The 27,747-nt window shown below is 47.7% G+C and overlaps 1 protein-coding gene across 4 annotated transcripts in view; it reads left to right on the top strand.

The window, feature by feature from the left end:
* PNPLA7 (patatin like domain 7, lysophospholipase) overlaps positions 1–27,747 on the top strand; it is a 1,524,034-nt gene that overhangs the window by 1,392,610 nt on the left and 103,677 nt on the right. For all 4 annotated transcript variants that reach the window (XM_078642105.1, XM_078642108.1, XM_078642106.1 and 1 more), the window contains one exon: positions 17,617–17,727. In XM_078642105.1, coding sequence (XP_078498231.1) covers positions 17,617–17,727 — 111 coding nt within the window. The remainder of the gene's footprint in view (positions 1–17,616; positions 17,728–27,747) is intronic.

The following is a 27,747-nucleotide window of genomic DNA, read 5'->3' as shown; positions in this document are numbered from 1 at the left end:
CCCGGTGTTACGGAGTCAGCCGCCCAGGCCGCCGCACCACACCTCTTCCTCTTCTAACAGACTTGCATTTCCCCCAATCAAATGAACACATTTCCCTATACTAATTCACCACTAATGCTTTTTGGGTTCCAGAGTAGGGTGCTGCCGAACGCCTCGTCAGGGTTAGTAACCACGATATAAATACAATTACAATTAGTGGTTGGTTCTTTTAATACTCTTCCAAATGGGTAAGACCCTCTTCCTGTTGTATTAGAATTACTATGGATTTATAGAGTATATTGTTTAATTTATATTTTCATATCAAATTTGGCTTCAAACATTTAGTAGCATTAATGATTTTCTAGCATCAATATACAATGTACTTTGTCAAAATATTTCCTTTTCATTCTTCATTTTGTGTCGGTGTCAAATCTTTTCATATAGATACAGTTACTTCATTGTTCAGCGAACTTGTTTTCACCCTATCACCCTAAAAGCCTTGGGCTTTCTTAAGGCTGTAAAATTAGATGTAGCATTTATATAGACTATTTTGATATACATATCTATATAGAGGATCAAGGAATATGTACAACTCTTTTTCGCAAATCAGCAGCATGCAATAGCAGTCTATCAGCTAACATTGCCATCCAAAATCGTTCAAATGGAGTGTCCCATACGGGTAATTTCTACGGGCCCGGAGAAAATGTTCGGAAGACCATGAATTGTTATCACAGGTAGATTAAATGTATGTGAGATTCTTAAAAAGGGGTTATCCAAAAGTGGTCCTAGAAAATGCTAAATCAAAAGCTGTAAAAAAGAAAAGAGAATCTCTACTACATCATAAAAGTCGAGAAAAAAAGCACAAGACAAATACTGAGGAAAAAATTAGATTTATCACCCAGTTCAATTCCTCAAGTAGAGCAATTTGAGGTGCTCTACATGTTCATTGAAAGCTACTCTCCAAAGATGAAGATTTAAAGACCTATGCCGCAGACCATCTAAGTATCACTTACAGGAAGGCATCATCATTTGGGGACTTACTTACACACAGTTATTATCAAAACCCAGATAAAGGAGATAGCAAAATGCAGTGGTTGAGAGTTCATTGTTTTTTTAAATGTCCAAAATGTAAGGCTTCTAAATATGGACAAAATCATCAAGAAATAGTAACTCTGACAGGAGAAAAAAATCTAAATCAAGGAGAGAATAACAAACAGATTAATTACCTTTGGTAACTATATATTTGTAAGAAACATTAGTTAGTGATAGATTCCTTACCTTAGAATTACCCCCAGGCATCAGACTGGATCCGGAAAGCTTTCGTCAGCAGTACCCCTGCACGTCGGTAGGCGTTGTCGTACGGTTCCGCGTACATCGCTGGCGTGGTAGTCGCCGAGATGACATCGCTGGAGCTACTTAGACGCGCCCATGCGCATTGACGTCAGTTCTGTACATGACTTTCTGCACCAGAAACGCATAGCCATGCGAGATACTGACCACTGGTGCATTGAAACTAGGGCCCTGAAACGGATGACCTTAACCCTAGAAATCAGTTCGCAGAACGGGGAGGGTGGGTGGGGTTGGTAAGGAATCTATCACTAACTAATGTTTCTTACAGATATATTGTTACCGAGGGTAAGTAACTTGTTCATCTGAAAGAAACACGTTAGTGATAGATTCCTTACCTTAAAATAGATACCCCAGCAATACCAACCCCGGTGATGGTGTGCCAACAAAGATCACATCAAAAAGTCACGTCGAACAGAACGGCCAAAGAAGCCGTCTCTCTGGACTTGACTGTCAAGGCAATAATTCTTAGTAAAAGTGTGCAGCGAGGCCCACGTGGCTGCCTGACAGATGTCTTGCAGGGGGACACCATGTCCGAATGCAGTAGTAGCTGCTGTCACCATGGTAAAATGGGCGAGCAACCCCGTCGGAGGTTCCTTTTTAGCCAGAAAATAACAGACCTTGATACACAAGACGACCCAGCGGGATATAGTCCTCTTGTGTACAGCCCGGCCTTTTTTGGCGCCCATGTAGCCAACAAAGCTGCTCATCCACCCGGAACTGTTGTGTGTGTGATTCAGGTAAAAGGAGAGCGCACCTTTTGGGACCAGACGGTGGAGCCTCTCTTCCTCTCTGGAAGGGTGTGGAGGCGGAAAGTAAGTGGGCAAGGTGATAGTCTGCCCGATGTTTAAGGCAGTGACAACCTTTGGCAAGAAGGAAGGACGAGTGCGAAGCACAACCTTGTCCGGATGAACCAACAGAAAAGGAGGCTTATAGGAAAGAGCCTGGAGCTCACTCACGCTCCTAGCGGCGGTGATGGCAACCAGGAAAGCAGTCTTCAAAGTCAATAAACGAAGAGGTCAGTTGTGAAGCGGCTCAAAGGGAGCGCACATCAAATAGGCAAAAATCAGAATCAAGTCCCACTGCGGCATCACAAACGGAATAGGAGGGAAAAGGTGAGTAATGCCTTTGAGAAATCTAGTTACAACAGGAGACTTGAAAAGAGAGGGCTGATCAGGGAGCCTGAGAAAGGACGAAATTGCAGAAAGATAGCCCTCAATAGTGCCCAGAGAAGAGCCCTGCTGGGCCAGAGAAAGAAGGAACAAAAGGACTCCTGAAAGAGGGGCAGAAAGCGGATCCACAGCCTTTGCTGTGCACCATGCTGCGACAGAAGATCCTCCCGAAGAGGCAGTCTGATCAGGGGATCCATGCTCATACTGAGTAGCTCGGAATACCAAACTCTTAGAGCCCAGTCCGGAGCCATAAAAATGACTTGGGCCCAGTCGAGCCTGATCTTCTTCAGCACTCTGGGTAGAAGTGGTATAGGCAGAAAAGCGTACAAGAGACCCCAGCTCCACTCGTGACGAAAAGCGTCGCCAAGCGAGTGCTGGCTTGGAAATTCCAAAGCGCAGAAGTGATGATATTGCGCGTTCTGTTAGGTGGCGAATAGATCTAACCAATCAACTCTCCCCACTGTTGAAAGAGACCTTACGCCACCACCGAGTGAAACACCATTCGTGATCCATCATTCACCTGTGGCTGAGTTCGTCCCCCCTCGCGTTCAAAGAACCTGCCAGGTGTTGAACCGTAAAGGAAATGCCTTGATGTTCCAGCCATGTCCAAAGGTGCAGAGCCTCCTGACATAGGGTCCACGACCCCACTCCACCTTGTTTGTTGCAATACCACATGGCGGCGGTGTTGTCTTTGAACACCTGCACAGCACTCCCTCTGAACGAGGAAAGGAATGCTTTCAGTGCAAGTAGGATCGCCCGGAGCTCCAGAAAGTTGATATGGAGCCTGGACTCCGCCGGAGACCCGAGGCCTCTGATCTCCGCGCCTCTTATGTGGCCGCCCCATTCCAGAAGAGACTCATCCGTCACCACTGTGTGCTCCGGTTCGGGAAGGGAGAGGGATCTGCCGCTGACCCAATGCTGGTTTGTGAGCCACCACTGCAACTGTTGTGCAGTGCCCTCCGAGACCTGGACGTACTCAGACAGGTCCCCTTGATGCTGCGCCTACTGGAACTTCAGGTCCCACTGCAGAGCCCGCAAATGCCATCTGGCATGATTGGTCAGCAGGATGCAGGAGATCATGAGGCCCAGCAGCCTCAAGGTCCTCCTGACCGAAACCCAGGACAAGGGATGAAAGATCGGAATCATAGCCCAAATGTCCTGGACTCGCTGTTTGTGAGGATAAACTCGAAACTGTGAGGTGTCCAGAACCGCCCGATGAAAAGGAGCGTCTGAGAGAGAATCAGGTGCGACTTCGGCACAATGATGAAGAACCCAGCAACTGGGAGACAACTGCCTGGGGCGAGCTCGCCTTCAACCACCATTCGCCGAGATAGGGGAAGACTGAAACCCCTGTTCTGAGCAGATGAGCTGCGACCACCTCCATCACTTTCGTGAACACCCGAGGGGTGCTGGTAAGGCCAAAGGAGAGCGCGTTGAAATGAAAGTGCTCATGGTCTACCGTGAACCGCAGGTAATGCCGGTGTGCCAGCAGGAATGGAATATGAAAATATGTGTCCTGCAAGTGCAACGCTACCATCCAGTCTTGTGGGTCAAGGGCAGACAAGATCTGAGCAAGTGTGAGCATCTTAAACTTCTTCTTCCGGAGCAAGCGATTGACGTTCCGAAGGTCTAAGATAGGACGCAGGCCCTTGTCCTTTTTTGGAACCAGGAAGTAGTGGGAGTAGCAACCACGTCCTACTTCTGGCGTCATAATGCATTCGATGGCCCCCTTTTCCAAGAGGGCCGCAACTTACTGCTGGAGAAGTGGCAAGTGATCCCCCGACATGCGGTGGTACTGAGGTGGCATGGCTGGAGGGGTAGTCTCGAAGGGGAGAGAGTAGTCCCGTCGGACTATCTGCAGAACCCACCTGTCCAAAGTGATGGTATGCCAGTGGGGGAGGTGGTGGCGAATCCTGCCACCCACTGGCATGTCGTGGGCCTGAAACAGTGGACTAGGAAGGTTTGGAGGCAGTGGCTGCAGGGGAGTTAGTGGACTGACCCTCCCACTGGCCCCGTGACCCACCTGTGCGGGTCGCACGTACGCGGCTGCGCTGAGACTGTTGCTGCGCAGGACTGTGGCTCTGGAACGAACGTGTTTGGGCACCCCTTCCTTGGCCGCAAAAGGATCGAAAAGAAGAAGCGGTAGGAGTGTGCGTGGCGGAAAGGCCTAAGGACTTGGCCGTAGCCCACGAGTCCTTAAAATGCTCCAGCGCACTGTCTGCCTTGTCACCAAAAAGGCGAGTGCCATCAAAGGGCATGTCCATCAGAGTAATCTGGACATCCCCGGAAAAGCCAGTCATCCTCAGCCAGGCTTGGCGGTGTAGCGCCACTGTCGAGGAAGTCACCCTGCTCAGCAACTTGGCTGTGTCAAGGCCACACAGATTTGTGAACTTGGCTGCGTCTCTCCCCTCAGCAATAGCTTGGGAGAGCATTGGCTGGGCCTCCTCCGGACACTGAGGCAGCACCTGCGCAACAGTGTCCCATACAGAATGGGAATATCGGCACAAGAGGCATGCAGTGTTCACAGACCGCAGGCCTGAACTGGCGGAAGTTAACATTTTCTTCCCAAATTGTTCCAGTTTCTTGGATTCCTTGTCCGGAGGTGCGGAAGGGAATGCACTTGGGAATGCAGAGGCTTGAACAACCAAGCTCTCAGGGGAAATGGGGTCACCCGGGGCGGGGTGGTGGCGTCGGGCCACGCTCTTATCCACAGGAGCCCCTGTGTTGGGGCTGGACCAAGTGCCCAAAAGAACGTCCGAACGTGCGCCATTAAAGGGCAGCAGCGGCTCCGTAGAGGAAGACTCCGGCCGAAGCACTCCTGTCAAGAGGTTAGTCCGGACGGCCACTGTAGGGAGCTCCAGGTGGAGAGCCTCGGCCACCCTACGGAAAACCACAGAATATGTACCACCCTCCTCCATAGCCGCGGTAGGAGGAGATAGTGTGCCAGGTTCTGGAGTAAATTCCAGTTCACCTGCATCCTCCATTTCTTCTTCCCAGTCCGGGTCTAACTCGCACTGGGCTGCGAGAGGGTCTTCAGACCTATCCCAGTCCTCCTCGTCCTCCACAACCTGCCGTGCAGGCGGAAAAGAAGGAGATGGATGGAGAAAGGAATAGAAGTTCCCCATCGGCGTCTAAATCCGCGTCGATCGACACCAGTCTGGCACCGTCCCCACTTCGGGGTGGAAGTCAGGGACGGCTCTGGTCGAGGAGCCGGGCGATGCTGGCAGCGGCGCCATCGATGTCGGTGGAGATCGTACCAGGCCAAGTGACATCGGCTGGGATCCATGCATGGATCCATGGGCGTCTCTCGTCTTCGAGACCTGAGCCGACGACGTAGACGAGCGAGGAACCCAGTCGGATCCGCGGGTCCCTAATGCGTGCCGACGGGCCAAAGACGAGTGCCATGGCTGACAGTAACTCCTTCAGCTGGGCCGCCCACAGAACAAGAACGTGAAAGGCGCGGACTCGACTCCCCGGCCTCCAGCTACTCTTGGGTTCTCTCCCACAAAGTTTTCGTAGCCAAGGCCCGGCATTCGGTGCATGACTCGAAGTTGTAGTCGTGCCCCAGACAGTAGAGAGCTTTCCGGTTCCAGCCTGACGCCTGGGGGTAATTGTAAGGTAAGGACTCTATCACTAACGTGTTTGTTTCAGATATGTGAGACAACACATGTAGTATATGCCCTAGAGTGTCAATGTGGAAAACAATACATTGGAAGCTCTGTAAACAAACTCAAGTTGCGAATTCCACAGCACCTCAGAGCTATTACTAACAAAGATTTCTCTTATGCTATATCTTATAGAGACTACTAGCCGCAGATTCCTTAACGTAGGATTATCCCCAGGTGTGAGACTGGATCTGGAAAACTTTTCTGCCACAGTACTCCTGCACTCCTCCGCGTCGGTGCCGGGTTCTGGATTCATCCCCTGAGGTCCCTTCTTCTCCAGAGGTCTGTCATCTGTTGGTGTGCTCCTCCCAGGAGTGAGGGCGCCCTGTTGTTGCCTTTTCACTGGCATCTTCCAGGGACGGCTCTTCGCCGTCCCCAAGGCCTAAATCCTCGAACCCTTCTTTCCGTGGCCCATGGCTGGCTTCTCCTCCGGCTTTTCCGCCCTCCCCTGAGGCCCCTCAGGTTGCCGATTCCTCTTTGGATCCTCCTCTATTCCGGGGCTGGCCGCTCCCCACTGGACTTGGCGATGGGCGGCTCAGTCTGCAACCGTCACCCACGGAGGAACTACTTTCTCTTCCACAGCGCCCTACTGAGGCCAGTGTTGCCTAGGGGCTAGAATCGTCTCTACCAGATACATTGTTACCGAGGTAAGTAACTCGTACATCAAAACATAATCGGAGAGATCATGAGGGTAATCTAAAGAATTTCTCCTTTTATGGTATTGAACATGTCCCTTGGAACTTGAGTGGAGTAGATTGTGGGCTTGTAATAGGAAAGGCTGAGTCCAAATAGATAATCATGATGGGAACGGAAATTCCATGGGGACTTAATACTGATGCTGAACTTCATACATTTCTATAATCTATATATGAAATTCTCTATCTGAAAAAGACAAGTTAGTGATAGATTCCTTTCCGTAGAATATCCTCAGGCGTCAGACTGGATCTGGAAAGTTTTCGTATGTCGTTGGTGTCGTAGTCGCCAAGATGGCGTCGCTGGAGCGTTAGACGCGCGCTGACGGCACTTCTTTCTTTTTACGCTCCAGCAAGCGCAAATCCGGAGAGAGCTGTACCCCCAGTCACTTTTTGACTGAGTTTTTGGGGACTTTTGTCTCTGTTTTTTGAGTACTTATACTCCAGGTGCATAGGGATGCCCAGTTTTAAGTCTTGCACGGCCTGTCCCCGCACTATGTCGGTGACAGGCCCGCACTGTGAGTGTCTCTACTGCCTGGGGCGCAACCACGACTCTGAGTCGTTCCCCCACTGCCGGGCCATGGCTCCAAAAACTTTGCGGGAGCTGTCCTGAAAGTGGCTAGAGGCCCGGGAGTCGGCTCCGTGCCGTTCCAGGTCCCGGCCCTGTGGGAGGGCGAGGGACCGGCCACGGAGCCATCATCACCATTCGAAGTCTTCGCACTCGGAGTCAGGTAAGGCGAAGCACAAGAAGTCGAAGAAGCGCCATTGCTTATTATTATTATATATATATATATATGTATATATATATATATGTATATATAATATATATATGTATATATAATATATATATATATATATATATATATATCAAGAAACTGCACAACAAGACGCCGTGCTCAGCTTGGACCCTCCCGCAGCAACAGTGGTTCGTGCCGGGCAGCGAGCCCAACAATTCAATCAATCACACTTAAGTCCGCTCAATCCTGGGACAGTATGAGGCACGAACACGAATTGCGTGTTTAAAGAATTTTAATCAGCCAAGATAGCAGAAAGCATAAACAAACTCGACGCGTTTCGGGGCTCCTCCCCCTTGGTCACGAGTAGCAACCTTTAGCTTGCTGTATAAAATGGGAAACGAATTGAAATAGAGGTGCATAATGAAAAGCCCTCTCAGGCTTTTGAATGTCAAACCAGCAATAATCACCCCTTTTTCCCATTGTCCAATCATGGATTGGGTCTTTATTTTTGGACTCTGTGTAAATTTACCTTTAACCCTGATTCCAAAATATTTGCAAATGCATTAATATTATTTTATCACAGCGCTGACTTAAGCGCATAGTATTTTGTTTATGTTTATTTTTACACTGACCATGTGACTGGAAGTATATGTATCAGTTTACTATTACTCTGTTTACTACTCGTGACCAAGGGGGAGGAGCCCCGAAACGCGTCGAGTTTGTTTATGCTTTCTGCTATCTTGGCTGATTAAAATTCTTTAAACACGCAATTCGTGTTCGTGCCTCATACTGTCCCAGGATTGAGCGGACTTAAGTGTGATTGATTGAATTGTTGGGCTCGCTGCCCGGCACGAACCACTGTTGCTGCGGGAGGGTCCAAGCGGAGCACGGCGTCTTGTTGTGCAGTTTCTTGGTATTAGACATTAAGGACCCGACCCACGGATTGGGTATGGACGGAGGATCTCTTTGCTATCAGCGACGAAGCCCGGCACTGTAGATCGAGGTGCGGAGGTAAGCGCTGCTCACAAGCATTATTTTCCCCGTTACACTAACTGTGAAATCCGTAAACAGGTTTTGGCGCTTTTTATGCAGATTGCATGCATGTCTAAGCGCAGCGTGGATATACGGCAGGTAATTACAGTGCCGGCTCAGCCTTTCTAGATGGCAGCAGAAAGGAGAGAGAAATGGGCGAAAGCAGCCAGTGATATGTTCCAGGACTGCGGGACATTGGCTAATACGACTAACGTTTCAAACGTTAACGCAGTAAAATCCCCGAAAAGGACCCTATGGGACAAATTGTGGAGAGCTCTGAAGCTAGAACAGAATAGAGCGAACCAGGATTGAGCGGACTTAAGTGTGATTGATTGAATATATATATATATATATATATATATATATATCTTCAAATCAACTCGGTGAGGTCCCCCACCAACAGTCTTCACGGCACAGAGGGATTCCACAGCATGGCAAGTTTCTTTCAGGTAATTTTTATTTTTCTCTGACACCATGTGCAAACACAAAAAGGACGGTCGACGCGTTTCGGCAAAAGCCTTCAACTGGACCATAGAGTCCCGCCATATAGACTGTCTATTTAAAGTGATAAAGTGCAAAGGTCCCTCATTGATTTCCATTAAACAATAGATTAGACTGTTAACCCACTAATTAGACTATATTGCCAGTATTTTCAGTAAAGTACTTTTTTCAAATTACAAAAGGAATATGGCATAGCAGCATATGGTATAAATTACTATTTTCTAAAATCGTGTATCTAAAATCAATTTAGCAAAAGGAGGAGAAAAAGTGGTAAAGGTGGTGAGAAGAAAAGTGAGCAAGAGGGTTTGAACAAAGGGCGATGTTAAAAGGAATTCTTCAAAAGATGCTAAATGATGTGTGTTGCGACAGGCAAGGGAGATATAAATCAGGTCATCACTTTCTAAGTGAAGTACTTTTGTGTATGTGACCACAATCCTCCTATTTCTACACCTATTCTGGGACAGATTAAAAATAATTTAAAGTTAAATTAAAGTTGAAATTGAACTGGAGACAAACTGGAACTAGAACAAAACCCAACCGTTCATAAAAATATGCAGTAATATAAATACATTTCCCCTGTGCATTTCATTTTTCCAAATTATCATTATTGTATGGGGAAAGTAAAGTGACATGTGCTAAGTGCAAATTACGCTCATCTAGATATTAAATTCAATCAGTTCTCAATTCACATGACATGTCTTCAAGGGTAGGGCAGGGAAGTTGTAATAAATCTGTACGTAAAGTACTTTGTGCAAAACAGAACTTCAGATGCCTATGTTATAAAAATTGACAACCTCACAAGACATGTTATAGAACCAAAAGATCAAAGTGACAAGTGCATAGTGCAAATATGTTGTGCAAATTCGCAAATTTCAAAACATTATCTTTCTCCAAGAGATTTTTTTCTATCTCAAGTTTGAGATAGAGTCAGGAAATATCCATAATGTTCGCTTGGACTGTTTTACAGTTTTAATATGCAACTTAGGTTGTTCTGTTACTAGTTCCAGAGACAGTCTTGTCACCTATGGCATGATTCTTGCTTAGTTCGCCTGCCCTTAAAAGCCCAACTGTAGCTGTTTTTAAAAACTCCTAGCTCACTTTCCATTCTCTAAACGTTTTGTTATAATAGATGGTGTTCTTCAAGTTCAGTGATTGTCCGATCATTCAGTTGGGCAACATCATGGAGAATTAATGTTCATCTTTTTATTTATCTTTTTTTTTCTTTTCATTTATTTCTTTTTTCTTTTTCTTGCTTATCTCTCTTCTTCTCTTTCTTAGCACTCCTCTTTCCAGGTCTCTTCTGAGCAATTTGATTCCAAAATTTAAATTCCATGAGTTTTATAGGTGAACATGCAATTCAGCATCCAAATTATGGCCAAAAGGTTTTTCTGTTCCAAGAGCTAATATGAACTTAGACTCTGCTCTTCTGAGTTCCAGGGTCTTGTTCCCCCCTCTTTCATTTTGTTTGATCACTTTAGCTCCAATGTATCGCAGTCCTTGAATGTTCCTGTGATGTTTTTCCGAGAAATGTTTTGCCATCTGGTATGCCAAATCCTTGTTTTTAATTGCTCGGAGATGCTGTAGAAAGCGTAATTTAAGTTTATTGATGGTGCTCCCAACATACAGTTGTTTGCAAGGACATTCTAAAACATATACCACGTATATTGTTTCACACGTGATATGTGCAGTTATCCACTCCTTTTTTCCGTTCGACAATAGATACGAATGTGTATTTAATCCATGTTCACATGCTTTGCATTTGGAACACTTCCAAAATCCAGGAGTTGTCAGCCATGTTCCTTTTTCTTTTTCGGGTGAGTCCAAGTGGCTCTGAATCAGGATATCGCCCAGCGAGGCAGTTTTTCTATATGTTATTTTGGGAGTAGATGGTAACTTCCTCTTCAATGAGTCATCAAGCAGTAATATATTCCAATGCTTTTTTATGATTCTTCTCAGGCACTTGTTTTCTACGTTGAAATCCAGGATGATCCGAGTTGTATCATTATCTTCCTTACGTTCCTGCTCATTCAATAATTCTAATCTTGGCTTCTCCATTACTCTAGTTTGGGCATCTCCTATGACTTGGAGAGGATAATCTCTTGCCAAAAATCCAGTGCCTGTTTCTTCTAGATTTTTCTCAATGTCAATGATTTCTGAACAGTTCCTCTTGATGCGGAGCATCTCACCATATGGAATGCTCCATTTCAGATGTTGTGGATGTCCACTGTTGGCATGGAGGATACTGTTAGTAGCCGTGGGTTTCCGGTGAATTCTAGTACAGCGCATCTGATTTTGTGCGAACACCTCAACGTCCAAGTAGGTCAATTGTGTCTTGCTCAGGATGAATTCTTCAAGTATCGACACATCTCCTTCCCACACTAGAAATAAATCGTCAATATATCTCATCCACGATTTAATATTGTGCTTGTACTCGCTCTGTAGAATGCCCTCCTCCCAGATCGCCATGAATAGATTGGCATACGTTGGGGCAAAAGAAGTCCCCATTGCCGTGCCTTGCCTCTGGAGAAATGTCTCCCCATTAAAGAGAAAGACATTATGTGATAAGTAATGGTTCAACATGTCCACAATCATTTGTGAGTGTTCCAGATGGCTCAATGATCTTGTTTCTAGGAATTTATTCACTGCTTCTAGGCCGTCCTTATGGCAGATGGAAGTGTATAATGAAGTCACATCGATTGTGATCATGGTCTGCTGGTTATTCTAATTGATGGTTTTCAATCTGTTCAAGAAGGCCGTAGTGTCCTTTAAATATGACGGTAACTTCATCACATATTCCATCAGGAACACATCGATGTCATGAGATGTCCTCTAAAAGGGAGCCCATGGAACTGACTATCGGCCTGTCTGGGGGATTTATGAGTGACTTCTGCACTTTCAGTAGAAAGTATATTGTAGGTGTCACTGGATTTTCCGCCTTGAGGTACATATATTCCTCAAAGTTAATTAACCCCCTCACTTTCCAGGTCAGTAGTTGTGAGTGATATTCCATTGTTCCATCGGGTTCTTTTCCAATTTTTGGTAGTGGTCCTGATTCCTAAGTTGTTTATAGGCCTCAGCGACATATTGCTCTCGATCTTGTAGGACAATGTTCCCGCCTTTATCGGCGGCCTTTATGATGATGATTGGATTGTCTTGCAGGTCTTTCAATGCTTTTTGTTCTCTCTGTGTGAGATTCCACGATGGTTTGTTATTCTTCTTTTGCTTTCTCATTCAGAGTTGATTGGTCTCTTCTACCACGATCTCATGAAATAAGTCAACCTTATTCCCTGGAGGTAATTGCTGGCAGAATTTAGACTGAGTTTTTAGTCCACTTTCACCACCATGATGAGTATTGATGCCTTCTTTTTTGCAGAATATTAAGTCATCTTCAATACTGGAACTAAAATTCAAACAATTGTCTGGATTCGTACTCCCAAGGTTGGACAATGCTTTTAGGGCCGGTAAATCTTTGCGATTTAATGGGGAAATATCCTGAGATTGCAAGCCTGATGGCCCCCCTGTGGTTGCTGGCTTCTCTTCAAAGTATTTTGTCTATTTAGCTTTGCAACAAAATTTGTACAGGTCGATGCGCAAATTTGGAATATCCATTCTTGCATTTGGACAAATAGTCAGTCCTTTATTGAGGAGACTAATGTGGTCTGGATTAAGAATCATGCTTGAAATATTGATGACCAGATCTTTGTTGAATGACATCTTTTTTTTTTGCTTTTCCTTTTCTTCGCTCTTTCTCTTACTGCGTCTGGTTGAGGTGGGTGTATATATATATGCAGCAGCTTGAAGGGAGGAGCGCAAGGTGCTCAGCAGTCCCCAAAGCGGAGGAGGGGCAAGAAATCACCTGATGGGAAGTGGTCATAGCAAACAATTTTAAATCAACTGACCCCCAAGTAAATGAAAAGCCACAGAAACAGGCACTGATGAAGCTATTTGAAAGCAGAAACGCGTCTGACGAGCGTTTCTTTGGACTTTGCACACAGAGCGTTTTAATTTTAATAAAGCCTTTTCCAGTTCATCCCGGAGCTGTGTCGCACTCTTTTCTCACCTGAAGGGAGCCTGGTCTGCATGTTTTGCCAGCTTGCAGGTGCTGGCTAGCGAGACGCCCTCTTGGTCTGGAGCTACGTGTCATACCTGCAACGTTTGGTCGGAGCATTGTCTGCAACACGTCGCCCCCCCGGTGCTGGAGCTACGTGTCATACCTGCAACGTTTGGTCGGAGCATTGTCTGCAACACGTCGCCCCCCCGGTGCTAATAATTTCCACATGGAGGTAACCGGCGCATGGGGAGAGAGGAGGCAATACCGAATTGCTTGAGAAGGGAGACTGGAAGGGGCTTAGAACCCCGCAAGCAGCAACGGAGGTGTTGGAAAACTGCCAGCCTGGACTGGGACACCACTTGGTGTGCTGAGACCCCGTCACTGAATGGGCTTTCTCAAAGGACTTCAACACCCACAATGCAGCAGCTTGAAGGGAGGAGCGCAAGGTGCTCAGCAGTCCCCAAAGCGGAGGAGGGGCAAGAAATCACCTGATGGGAAGTGGTCATAGCAAACAATTTTAAATCAACTGACCCCCAAGTAAATGAAAAGCCACAGAAACAGGCACTGAGGAAGCTATTTGAAAGCAGAAACGCGTCTGCCGAGCGTTTCTTTGTACTTTGCACACAGAGCGTTTTAATTTTAATAAAGCCTTTTCCAGTTCATCCCGGAGCTGTGTCGCACTCTTTTCTCACCTGTAGGGAGCCTGGTCTGCATGTTTTGCCAGCTTGCAGGTGCTGGCTAGCGAGACGCCCTCTCGGTCTGGAGCTACGTGTCATACCTGCAACGTTTGGTCGGAGCATTGTCTGCAACACGTCGCCCCCCGGTGCTAATAATTTCCACATGGAGGTAACCGGCGCATGGGGAGAGAGGAGGCAATACCGAATTGCCTGAGAAGGGAGACTGGAAGGGGCTTAGAACCCCGCAAGCAGCAACGGAGGTGTTGGAAAACTTCCAGCCTGGACTGGGACACCACTTGGTGTGCTGAGAGATCCCGTCACTGAATGGGCTTTCTCAAAGGACTTCAACACCCACAATGCAGCAGCTTGAAGGGAGGAGCGCGAGGTGCTCAGCAGTCCCCAAAGCGGAGGAGGGGCAAGAAATCACCTGATGGGAAGTGGTCATAGCAAACAATTTTAAATCAACTGACCCCCAAGTAAATGAAAAGCCACAGAAACAGGCACTGATGAAGCTATTTGAAAGCAGAAACGCGTCTGCCGAGCGTTTCTTTGGACTTTGCACACAGAGCATTTTAATTTTAATAAAGCCTTTTCCAGTTCATCCCGGAGCTGTGTCGCACTCTTTTCTCACCTGAAGGGAGCCTGGTCTGCATGTTTTGCCAGCTTGCAGGTGCTGGCTAGCGAGACGCCCTCTCGGTCTGGAGCTTCGTGTCATACCTGCAACGTTTGGTCAGAGCATTGTCTGCAACACGTCGCCCCCCGGTGCTAATAATTTCCACATAGAGGTAACCGGCGCATGGGGAGAGAGGAGGCAATACCGAATTGCCTGAGAAGGGAGACTGGAAGGGGCTTAGAACCCCGCAAGCAGCAACGGAGGTGTTGGAAAACTGCCAGCCTGGACTGGGACACCACTTGGTGTGCTGAGAGACCCCGTCACTGAATGGGCTTTCTCAAAGGACTTCAACACCCACAATGCAGCAGCTTGAAGGGAGGAGCGCGAGGTGCTCAGCAGTCCCCAAAGCGGAGGAGGGGCAAGAAATCACCTGATGGGAAGTGGTCATAGCAAACAATTTTAAATCAACTGACCCCCAAGTAAATGAAAAGCCACAGAAACAGGCACTGATGAAGCTATTTGAAAGCAGAAACGCGTCTGCCGAGCGTTTCTTTGGACTTTGCACACAGAGCGTTTTAATTTTAATAAAGCCTTTTCCAGTTCATCCCGGAGCTGTGTCGCACTCTTTTCTCACCTGAAGGGAGCCTGGTCTGCATGTTTTGCCAGCTTGCAGGTGCTGGCTAGCGAGACGCCCTCTTGGTCTGGAGCTACGTGTCATACCTGCAACGTTTGGTCGGAGCATTGTCTGCAACACGTCGCCCCCCCCCGGTGCTAATAATTTCCACATGGAGGTAACCGGCACATGGGGAGAGAGGAGGCAATACTGAATTGCCTGAGAAGGGAGACTGGAAGGGGCTTAGAACCCCGCAAGCAGCAACGGAGGTGTTGGAAAACTGCCAGCCTGGACTGGGACACCACTTGGTGTGCTGAGAGACCCCGTCACTGAATGGGCTTTCTCAAAGGACTTCAACACCCACAATGCAGCAGCTTGAAGGGAGGAGCGCGAGGTGCTCAGCAGTCCCCAAATCGGAGGAGGGGCAAGAAATCACCTGATGGGAAGTGGTCATAGCAAACAATTTTAAATCAACTGACCCCCAAGTAAATGAAAAGCCACAGAAACAGGCACTGATGAAGCTATTTGAAAGCAGAAACGCGTCTGCCGAGCGTTTCTTTGGACTTTGCACACAGAGCGTTTTAATTTTAATAAAGCCTTTTCCAGTTCATCCCGGAGCTGTGTCGCACTCTTTTCTCACCTGAAGGGAGCCTGGTCTGCATGTTTTGCCAGCTTGCAGGTGCTGGCTAGCGAGACGCCCTCTCGGTCTGGAGCTACGTGTCATACCTGCAACGTTTGGTCGGAGCATTGTCTGCAACACGTCGTCCCCCCGGTGCTAATAATTTCCACATGGAGGTAACCGGTGCATGGGGAGAGAGGAGGCAATACCGAATTGCCTGAGAAGGGAGACTGGAAGGGGCTTAGAACCCCGCAAGCAGCAACGGAGGTGTTGGAAAACTGCCAGCCTGGACTGGGACACCACTTGGTGTGCTGAGAGACCCCGTCACTGAATGGGCATCCTCAAAGGACTTCAACACCCACAATGCAGCAGCTTGAAGGGAGGAGCGCGAGGTGCTCAGCAGTCCCCAAAGTGGAGAAGGGGCAAGAAATCACCTGATGGGAAGTGGTCATAGCAAACAATTTTAAATCAACCGACCCCCAAGTAAATGAAAAGCCACAGAAACAGGCACGGATGAAGCTATTTGAAAGCAGAAACGCGTCTGCCGAGCGTTTCTTTGGACTTTGCACACAGAACGTTTTAATTTTAATAAAGCCTTTTCCAGTTCATCCCGGAGCTGTGTCACACTTTTTTATCACCTGAAGGGAGCCTGGTCTGCATATATATATATATATATATATATATCTATCATAACCCTCATAATATACAGCTGCAAGGTGATCAAGGTGATATTGCATGTATTCAATTATTTTATAGATGCAGTCCATTTTACCATTTTTAAAACTATTTGATTATCATTTAATTCTGGCATTATAAATTACAGAGGCACGAGCTACTTTTACAGTGGTGTAGATTGTTGTGCCTCTGTTTAATTCATTTCAAAGGAATGTATGTATTTCTATTTTATCTATTACATTATGTATCACACGGCATTTCCAAGTAATTGTTACTGCTTTTTATGAAAGTTCTTTAAGAGGACAATTTACGGAGTCCACCACCACTACCATGTGTGAAATTTGCGATAGCTTGCTGCCTTGGTTTGGGTCACATATGATGAAAACTGTAATTGTGCTCTGACAGCTGTTATTTATTTATGTATCCTCAAATGATGTATCTTTCAGCGCTGCTCATTGCCAGAGATGAATATAGCCGAATTTTCGGCAACTAAAATTGGGTATTTAACATGTTTGTGTTTTAACCGGAGCTATAGTCGCACAAGAAAGTCAAAATAAAATCTGCTAGTTGAGAAATCTTTGGTCTATTATGATGATAAGAACAAGAACACATAATGACGCCTATTCTGCCACGATGTGATGCTGATGCATCATAAAAATTGATGTACCATAATCAGTAATCACTGGAGAGGATTATCCCAATAGTGGAAAAGATCTTAAGACTTTTGATGGTGAATTCATGATTTAATTTACTAAGTAAGGCATGATGGTACAAGATCGCTTCACTCTGGTATATAAATGCATAACCAATTTTAATTGTCAACTGAAGTTACAGAAAAGAGTTCTCTAGAAATTAAAACGTGTGACTATTTGGATGGTCTTGCCCCATAATATAAAAAATTATTCACACATATTCTGGGGTAAGTGTGTTGATAAAGATGCTTCATAACAAATTGTTGATGTGTAGGTGCTAGTTGTACTCTAATTCAAAGAATTGAGATGAACGGTCAGTGGAAGTATTTTTTTTCCATGCCTTTGTACAAATAGATGTTTGCCATGTGTTCATCAAAATCTCCATTGACTTTGTGAGCATTCATTTATTTTACTTCTGTAAGTGAATCACGTATTGAACTTCAAAGTGAGCTTTGGGCATTTATAGACTTGGTTGGCTCCCTACTAAGGTTTGTTCAGTTTGGTACTCTTTAAATATTTCTGAGCGGTTTACCTCAACTCTTTGTTTCCAGGACGTGGGTTATCAGCATGGAAAGACTGTTTTCAGTGTATGGTCCCGCAGCGGAGTCATTGACAAGATGATTGAGGACCAACAAGACACTGGCAAATCGAAAACCTCTGACGTAAGTGCTCTTTTGTGAATATATCATTCAAGTTGATAAGCGGTTCTCTTAAAATAAGTATTCACTATCACATATTCTACATTCACTGTGCCTGTCACACCATTTTCTTCACCCTCCCTCCTTCCAATTGACAATGGAACATTGGGCTGGTAGGTATGTTCCTACTTTCTGTTTGCAGCTGAGCTGACCGTAAAGGCCAATTTCTTCCGCTTAGGTGGTTCTAGTCTTTATTTTTGTTTCCTATTTCATGATGAAATTCTGAAAGCCATTGAGAAAGATTTTCACTGTTGCAGCACATATCTATACTACTATTATAAAGAGAGAACTGTGTCCTTTGAGCCAGGTAAACTCGAAAAGTACACAATCAATCGCAACACCCAATACAGTGTTGGAAAGGGGGTTCCTGTAGATGGACATAGGCTATAAAAAAAAAAAAAAAACGTTATTTAAAAAATAAGCAATAAAAAAAAGTAGTCCCTAAGAAGTAGCACCGGCCGTGTGAGCAAACAATGTGGACGTGCGTGCTGACATCATCGAGCGCGGGGAGGAGCGGCGGACAGCAGCGGTGAAGTCGGGCTGAGATAGATGAGGCGCGGGGAGGAGCGGAACGTGTGCGGCTGACTGAAGCAATGGGAGGAGGCGGAACGAGGAGCGGTGAAGTCGGGCTGAGGTAGGTGAAGCGCGGGAGCGCTGGGAGGAGGCGGAACGTGTGCGGCTCAGTGAAGTGCTGTTAGTAGGCGGAACGTGTGCGGCTAAGTGAAGCACGGGGAGGAGTGGCCAGTTAGCGCGGGGAGGAGCGGTGAACAGTGTGCGGATGATTGGGGGCCATGAAGGTGGCGGTTTGGCTGATTGGGGTCCCTGAAGGTGGCGGATGCGCTCCAGGGGACCCCCGGACAACGTCGGGACGGGATACGGCCCTGAAGCAGCCTTTTGCTCCCGGACAACGTCGGGACGGGCTGCTAGTTGCTATATAAAAAAAATGCTCACATTTATGTTTGCCCTCTTTTCCAAGAGCAACCTAAATTAGTTACTATGACAAATGGGTTCCACCCGATTTCATACCCCGGGAATTTTTGCTTTTTAGATTATCTTGTTCATGGACTTCTGGTGTGAGTGAGTCTCCCTATTTGAGCCACACTCACTGTAAGCTTTGTTGTAATGGATTGCATGTGCTAACCACCAGTGACAGCCTTTTAAGCTAAGATTTGCTACTCTGCAGACAGAGAAAAAGGTTCTCGTGTGAGTGAGTCTTCCTTTTTGAGTCTCACTCACTGTAAACTTTGTTGTAATGGATTGCATGTGCTAACCACCAGTGGCCGCCTTTTAAGCTAAGAATTTCTACTATGCAGCATGGGCAAAAGGTTCTGTGCTGGTTGCATGTGACCACACATACATACATGCATGTGGAATGAGTGAGTGAGACTACGGTCAAACACTCCCATTTGAAGTTTTAAAGGGAAGGAAGGAGTATGCTTTCAGGCTCTACCTGTGGAAAGTGATGCTGGATGAAGTGAAGACAACTGACCACTACTGAAAGGGGGGATTCAAGGACATCTGATTTTAGTTGGTACTCGGAGAATAGGATCTGTTTCTCCAGGGCTACTGGCATTTGCCGCCCCTACTCCCTCTGGGTGACAGTATAGGGAGGGTCCTGCTGGAGGAGACCCCGGAGTAATGGTCCTGCAGGAATCTGACCTCCAGAAAAAGTGGAAGCCTAACTTCTACTGACCCAGGTCCTTTGCTAGTGACCAAAGGAAGCTGTTGGCCTCTGAGAAACATACAGAGAGGGAACTCTGCCTTGGAGATGTTGTTGAGGCAAACCACAGATCCCAAAAGAGGTGCCAGGCACCTAAATAGAGGACAAGTCCTAAGGGAGAGAGCGGTAACAAAGAGAAATCCAGCTCTCTGAGGAATAGACATATGTATAGTCCAGAAGGCTGAATATACACCTCCTGGTGGCTAATGCTGGCCATCAGCAGCAATAAAAAACCTTATGTGTTGTTATTGGGCCACCAGGGCCCAAGAGAAGCAAGAAAAAAGCTTGGCCTACGGAGGCCCCAGCCTGGACTGGCCGCTCGTGTTCTTTAAACTTGTCCCCAGAGACCGACATGCAAGACGTAGGGCTGGGAAGGTGGGCGGAGGAGGTGTAGGGGAGAGTGTATGGAGCCCTTTCCCAACTAGAGAATTTGCCCCTCAGGACCTCCATCTCACCAGTGGCCAATGCCAGCAAAGGAAGAGACGGGAGGCTTGTGGGCTGGGCAGACCCCTGTGTGCAAGGAAGAGTTTCTTTCTTGCTACGTGGCCCTGTCTTCCCAACACAGCAACAACCTGCTAGCTTTTAGGGTGACCAACTGGCATGGGTGCAAATTCAAGATGGTGAGTGTAAAAATTCAGGACAAAGGGTCAAAATTCAGGACAAAAATTCAGGACAGGAGGTCATAATTCAGGAAAAAACTTCGAGACAAAAGGTACGTTTTACAGACACGTCAGTGGAGGTCGCGCAATAGTATATAAGTAATCCCATCTATATCCAAACATATTCATTCATCTACAACCCTATCCATCATGTATCCTTTCATCTATCATTTTACTCCTCCATCCACACTTTCACTCATCCATCCACCATTTCACCCTATCCATCCGTACACTCATCCATCCACTCTTCCAAACATCCATCCACTCATCCAAGCATCCATCCACTCATCCATCCAGCCATTTACCCTTTCACCCATCCAGCCATCCTTTCACTCATCCTTGCACCCATTCACCTTTTCAGTCATCCATCCATCCATCTTCCCTTTCTCTCTCCATTGACCCTTTCACTTAGCCATCCTTCCTTCCATTCAGCCACCCATCCTTCTACTCATCCACTCATGAATCCATCCATTGTCCCTATCACTCATCCATCCTTTCACTCATCTATCCACCCATTCACTCGCCGATCATCCACCCTTTCACTCACTCATCCATCCATGCATCCTTCTGCTCATTATCCATCCATTCACCCTTTCACTAATCCATCCACCCATCCCTCCACTTACTCACTCGCCCACCGTTTCATATTAATTATGAGCTGAGCCTTTGTCTGCTGAGTTGCAGACAGAAGAGGCCCATCAAGAAGTTCACCCTTGTTGTAGTTCCTAAAGCAAGGGGTGGGGGTAGGGTTCACTATGCCCCTGCACATAGGCAGTCTGAAAAAGTGGAAGTAATGAGTCATGCATGATGCACAGTGCCATGCAGGGCCGGACTGGGAACCACAATCGGCCCTGGCAAAGCCGCGCCCCCCACCTCTCCCTCCCCACTCGGGGGAGGGGGGGGGGGGTTGAAGGTGCCGCCGAGCTCTTTGCCGGGCCGGTTTTCAGCCGATTTTGGTACAGGGCCGATTTTACAGCTATGCTGCAAAAACGGCCCTGTAACAAAAACGGCAAACCGGCCCCCACCAGTGCGGCACACCGGGGGATTGCCCAGTGCCCGCTATGGCCAGTCCAGCCCTGGTGCCATGCCATGAGGTGACTGTGGCATGGTGTTGTTTTCAGGGCTTTAAGCGGGATGAAAAAAGGGGTGGGGGGGTCTCTCCAAAAGGGGTGTTTGATGTAATTAAGGGCGTGGCTTAAAACACCTAAGCTAAAAATCTGTGCTTAGCATAGTGTTCCGCCCGACTGGTATTTTTTCTCTTCTGCCATAGCATCCAGATATATAACACAACAAGCAACGTTACACCTACAACAAGCCAGAACTATTGGCTTTGTCAATGGTTATTGGTTGCATAAAATAAAAATGCAGCTAGCATGGCTACGTTGGGTATAATATTGAAACTGTACTGGTTCCCTGCTAACCAGGTTCCTAGTACCAGTGTTCCTTCCCTAAAACTGTACCACAACTAGCACAACTTCAGCAACCTCTATAAGTCCCTAGTAAATGGTACCCTTGACACCTAGGGCATTGGGACTGAAAAGGGTCTGCCAAGGCTACAGCACAAATTGCGCCACCCTAGGGACCCCTCACCAAGACCATGCAAACTGCCATTGCAGACTTCATGCCTTGGTGCAGAGGAAACTGAAGAGTTGACATTGTCCAAATCCCTGTTGTGGCATGTCTATAGACACTGCCCGAGTTATAGGTCAGTCATTCCTACTGCAGGTCTTAGAGCCCTAAGGCAGGGTGCACTATATGCCATGTGTGGCCATATCTGCATGGGCAGATATGACCCTATAATATCCAGGTCCATTCTTGGATATTGTAAGTGCACATGGAAGCCAAAGAGAGTACATGGGCCCAGATAAGTGTCATCAGGAGTTTTCTAACTCCATTAAGGCCTCACTGTACCCTGAGATGTTTGGTACCAAGCATTCCGTCTTAATAAATCCTCACTGTAGCCAGTGTTGGATTTATTAATAAATGCACACAGGGGACACCTTAGAGGGTCCCCTGAAAACCTACCAAGCACTGGTGTGGTCTCTGACTTGTATTAGCCAGCCTGCCACCACCAGACATGTTTCTGATCTCATGGGGTGCGAGCCAGTGCTTTCAGAGGCCAGGAACAAAGCCTGCTCTGGGAGGAGGTGCTTCACACCTCCCCCAGGCCAGGATAAACTTTCAAGGTGGGAAGCTTCAAAGGCGATCCTGTCCTTGAAATGTTACCCAAGCATCTCCAGAAAGTGAAGCATGCCAACACCCCTGTTCTGCTCCACGTTTGGCTGGAGGACCGGCAGGAAAAGTACTTAAATTAAGAAGTGGGTCCTCATTTAGCCAGCACCACCCCCAAGATCGGGCAGGTGACGTGGAGCCCACTTTTCATTTCCCTCCATCTTGTTGTGCGAGGGAATTAGCCAATTAGGGCTAGAGTAGTGCCCCTTCCTAGAGGAAGTGGTCACTCAGAGGGTGTAGACATCCTAATGGTAGGTAGCCCAGTGACTGCTACTTGTCACCTACTTTAACCCTCCTAAATGTAGTATTTAGGCAGCATCCCCGGACCCTGAACTTTAAGTTTGATGGACACAAAGAAGATATGGGCACAGAAGACCTGCTGCAGAATTTTGCCGCAAAACTCTCCCTGCTGCTTTTAGGAATCAACAATCCTTGTGTGCTGTCTAGACTTCAACTGTGAGGCCTTAAGGACTCCGGAGCACCTCCAGCCTTTGACAAATCGCCAAAGAGTAGAGGTTCTACTCCCCTGCAAATTGACGTAGAGTAGAGGTACTACTCCTCTGCAGTCCACAGGCACCGAACACGCAGAATACGGTTTCTCAACTTGTTGCTCCCCGGCGACTCCAATGCAGCACTCGGACGAAAAATGATACACCAGCCCTGGAGAATCAAATCTGTCTCCCCTCCAAGTTTGAAGACACCAGGATCTACTGTGCTGCACCAATTCCTGGAGTACTGTACTCACTGCAGCATTCACCGAGATGAAGAGTCCATTCTGGACTTCAACTGCCCTGGAAGCAAGCACCCGTCAAAGGCTGTAGAGACCCCTTAGACCCACTTCGTAAGTGGCCCCGCTGTCCTGGAATCTGCTCTGCAGCCAGCCCGTCTGGCCTGGGTACTGACGAACCAACTGTGCTCCCTCGTCCTGAGGCCCTTGTGACCTGCTCCCTCAAGTGGGACCACTTGAACTTACCTTTAAGTCCGCTTGTGCAGCGTGTTTTCGGGTTGCCCCCTTCTTAGTGCACCAGCTACTAACCCGGTATTTGAAAATCGTGAACTAATCACCCATAAGGGTCTCAAGGCGCTGGGGGCCATTGGAGAGATTAAGTGAGATATTGCCTAGAGTCACTTGGTACTGAGATGATCTGCCTCATGCGTTGGGGATCGAACCATGAGCCCCGCACTCTGGAGTAAGCCGTCCTGGCTGCTGCGCCACACCTCTTCCAACAACCTCAGCACCCTTCTGCTGGCCGAATCTGGGATGCTCCTAAAATCCGCTGGTGGAATATTAGGCCTGTCCTTGCTATTGACCTAACGACGGTGAACCTCAAAATCCAACGGTATGAATTTATATGTATTTTTCCTATTTCCAAATTTACTTCAATGGCGCGTAATTTCACACAAAAGTGATTTCTTTTGCAAACTTTCATAGCTTGAAAAGTAATTACTGTAGAATGAAGTTCTTGGTCTGAAAAATTATTTTTAAAATCTGTGTTATTTTTAGAAATTGGTCTTGGATTTATTCTTTGTGTGTGTGTCTCATTTATTGCCTCTGTGAGTATAACAAATGATTAGCACTACCCTCTCATGAGCCTAACTGTTCGCCCACACTACCACAAATAGAGCTTATTATCTACTTTTGCCTCTGTATACCAAACTGGGTCTCTCTGGACTCTCTGCACGGTGTACTTCATTTGAGTGCACTATATGTAGAGCCAGCTTCCTAAAGTGCATTTGAATGAAAGACTGGATGAATTTCATCACTGTGCTGGCAGAGAAAGGACTGGCTGTGGTTTTGATTGCAGGATTACTAGCAGGCCTTACTTTCTAGGGGTAAGATTTGTTGAGAGTAGGACCATTGTTGTGGCGCGTAAGGCAAGGGGATGCTCAGCAAGTGAGAGCGATAGGGCGGCATGTGTACAGTCCCGGGGATGCTCGACATACTGAGTCTTATACTTGAGCAGGTAAGACTTGCGTGCACCTCCACCTGGAAGAGCAGGCTGTTCGGGGCTCTGTTTAAGTTGTTGTTATTCAGGGCTTTTAGAGTGTCGGAATTGGTTCAGGGAGGTAGGGGCATGGGCCTCAAAATGGCAGATGTTCCGTGTTGAGCACGGGGCATCAGCATTCAAATCATAAAGAGGAAGACCAATCAGAAGGTTAAAGGTAGTGCAGGATGGCTGGAAAAGTCAAGGGGGTGCCGGTTTCTTAGCTTGTGAGGTTTCTTAGGTTGCAAGCCAGGAGGATGGGGTGGTTATCACGCACAGGACTGAGAAGATAGTTTTAGTCTCACAGGTTTTGGAAGTTGTGTGGTGTTGCTTGAGTAAAGTGGGTTTGTGGGAAGAGGATTTTTCGTTGCACTCATTCCGTATAGGCACAGCCATGGAGGAACATCACCTGGTGATGAGCAAGGACAGGCTTAAAGGGTTAGAGAGAAGGAGAGACTGCATATGCATTATGAGGACACAGGACAGTAGTGCGACCAGTTGTGATGTGTTCTTGCACAGGAAAGGTGATGGAGAAGGATCCCAAGAAGGAAGTATGGATTTGTGGACATTCCATTGTAACTTGGGCTGAGGATGCAGCTGGAAAGCAGTGCTTTGGCCTCCAGTTGGGACTGGACCCAGATCAGGTAACATTCCGATGCTATGGACTGAGGGGGAGTGAGATGGGTCCAGCTGTGGCCATCTCTTGGGAGTTGAATGAAGAGTAAGTGGCCGTATCTGGATTTGGTGATCTTGCATCTTGGGGGAAATTACTTGATCTATTCGATGGGAGAGTGATTGGTTAAGATGATTGTAGGAAGGGGGAGTCTCTAGTTGGCGCAGTGCAGCACTGGCGACAAGCAGGGACTCTCTCTTCCCCGTCAGGGCTGAGGGTTTCCTCTAAGAGCAACCTCTGCTTACCCTCTAGGTAGTGTGGCGCAAGCAGTCTAGGCTAATCTCTGGGGCACATAGGGTTAAACATTTGCAATATTACACCATCACCACCAACCCACCACACAATGACACCAAACTGTATTTGTAAAAATATATATTCTTTATATATTGGAAAAAGCAGGCTTGTAAATACAGTCTTGGTTACTTTAAATGCAGGTTCCAGTTACTCTTTATAAATGTCACAGTTCTTTATCAGCTTGTCTTTCTCATTCCCCACATACGATATTGTGTGGGGCTTTTCTGTTCAAGTTTAGCAAAAACAAAGGCGGAGTTGCCTGCTGGGGGCCTTGGCGCACCTCCGATGACTGACTGGGCCCGACCGGCCCGGGCTCACGCTTCTAGCGGGAGCGGCGGCAGGTTGGTTCGAGCCCGCCTCTCTGTGCGAGCCGCACGGCTGTGCGCGGCTGGCGGGGGAGAGAGCGGGGGCCCTGGAAGCGCTCTTCACGCGGCTCCGAGGGCTTGGCTGATCAGAGGGCGGTGCGAGCGGGCAGTCCAGATGCTCGCACCGCGGGGGCAACAACAGTACCTTTGTCTTTCTTGAACAGGGTCGAGGCAGTCCGATCGCAGGTCAGCGCGGTGATCCGCGTCGCGGTGTCTTCCTCCCGGGGTTGGAGCGAGCGGCGGCTCGGCTCGAGCTCGGAGGTTGGCGTTGCGGCGCGGGCCGGGCCACAGGGACAGAGCGCCTCGGCGTTTCCACAGAGGGGCACCCGCAGGGGGGCGGCGATCCACAGAGCACACCACAAACAATCCAGGCGGCGTTCTTGTACCCCACGCAGCAGCTGTTTCTCGGACAGCGACGGCGCGTTCAGGGGCACAAGTCACGGAGGGGTGCAAGCAGGCACCGGTCACGACCTTTCTTTACGTTGCGAGCTGCGGCTCGGGGCCAGTCACGGTGCTCAGATCAGCTGGGCTAATCTTTGCGATGCTTCTGGGCCTGGCAGGCGGCAGTCACGGTGTTCAGAACGGGGGCAACACCCAGAGCGTTGCTGAAGAGCGCGATGGTCACAGCGCGCTCCGCTTTTCCTGGATAGGCGTGAAGAGGGAAAGCAGCGGTCCACAGTGGTTCCTCTGTCAGGGGGTAGCGCCCACTGTTCCTGGGGCGCTGGTCAGGGGGCAAGTTCAACAGCAAGCCCTTGGAGATCTTTCAGCAGAGTTTGGCACAAAGTTCAAAGCAAAAGTCTCTTGTAGTCTCTTCTTTTTCCTCTCCTTTGGCAGCAAGGCACCAGACACAGGCCAGAGACAGCACTCCTCCTTGTAGTCCTTCCAGGTCCTTCTCTTCGGGCAGAGTTTCTTCTGTAGCGCAAACAGGATCTAATTTACAAGGAGCAGGGCTCCTACTTTTATACCCAGTTTCTTTTGTTCTAGCAGGCCAGGGGGGCCTCTGCATAACTGCTCCAGTCTCTGAGCACTTGTTGTGGGTACTTCTGGCTTCTGCATTCAGTGTGAGGGCAGGCACATCAGCCGCTCCCCAGGGGGGCGGAGCCAGCATTGTGAGGACAGAGCACAGCCTGATGCAACATTCAGGGGAAACTCCCACCTCCCACTAAGGTGTCATCCTGCTATTCACTACCTGTCAACTCCCAGCGCTGTCACTCACACACACCAGACAGTCAGATCCACATCCAAGCAGAGGCGGCCTGAAATGGTTAGGCAAGCAAATGCTAACTTTTTGAAAGTAGCATTTGCAAACACAGGATATTAAAATAAACTTTACTAAAAGAAGTATTTTATTATTCTGAGTTCAGGCATACTAAACATTAATTTCTACCATGTTCCCTGAGCCTGCTGGGATTATAGAGTGTAATAATTCCAGCAGCCCATCTGGCCTAAAGGGAACAGGTAGCCTTACAATAGTGAAAAACGAATTTGGCAGTAATTCACTATTAGGACATGCCACACACATCAGAGCATGTCCTACCTTACACTTACAATGCACCCTGCCCTTAGGCCTACCATAGGGGTGACTAATATGAAGTTAAGGGAAGGTTTAGGGGCTGGCAAGTGTGTGCACTTGCCCAGCTAGCATGACAGTACCAGACTGCACGCAGGTTCTGCAATGGCAGACCCTAGACACATTTTTAAGGCTGCTTCTGTGGGTGGCGCAACCAGCGCTGCAGGCCCACTAGCAGTATTGGCATTCACAAGCCCTGGCACTCCTGGTGCACTTTACTGGGGACTAACAGTAAATCCAATGAACCAATCATGGACATCAATCACATGTACACTTTGCAGAGGGAGAGCATATGCACTTTAGCACTGGTCAGCAGTGGTAAAGTGCCCAGAGTCATTAAACCAACAAAAACAGGTCAGAGAGAGTATTGGAGGAAGGCAAAAAGTTTAGGGATGACCCTGCCAAGAGGCCCAGGTCCAACACAACCCCCTACCAGCCAAAACGCAGGGTAGACCAATCACCACTGTGATGGGCTTCCCTGCTTAG

This window comes from Lissotriton helveticus, chromosome 5_1 (genome assembly GCF_964261635.1).
Source record: "Lissotriton helveticus chromosome 5_1, aLisHel1.1, whole genome shotgun sequence".
Classification (NCBI taxonomy): Eukaryota; Metazoa; Chordata; class Amphibia; order Caudata; family Salamandridae; genus Lissotriton; species Lissotriton helveticus.
Note: the sequence above shows the minus strand (reverse complement) of the source record. Positions and strands in the feature narration are given on the sequence as shown.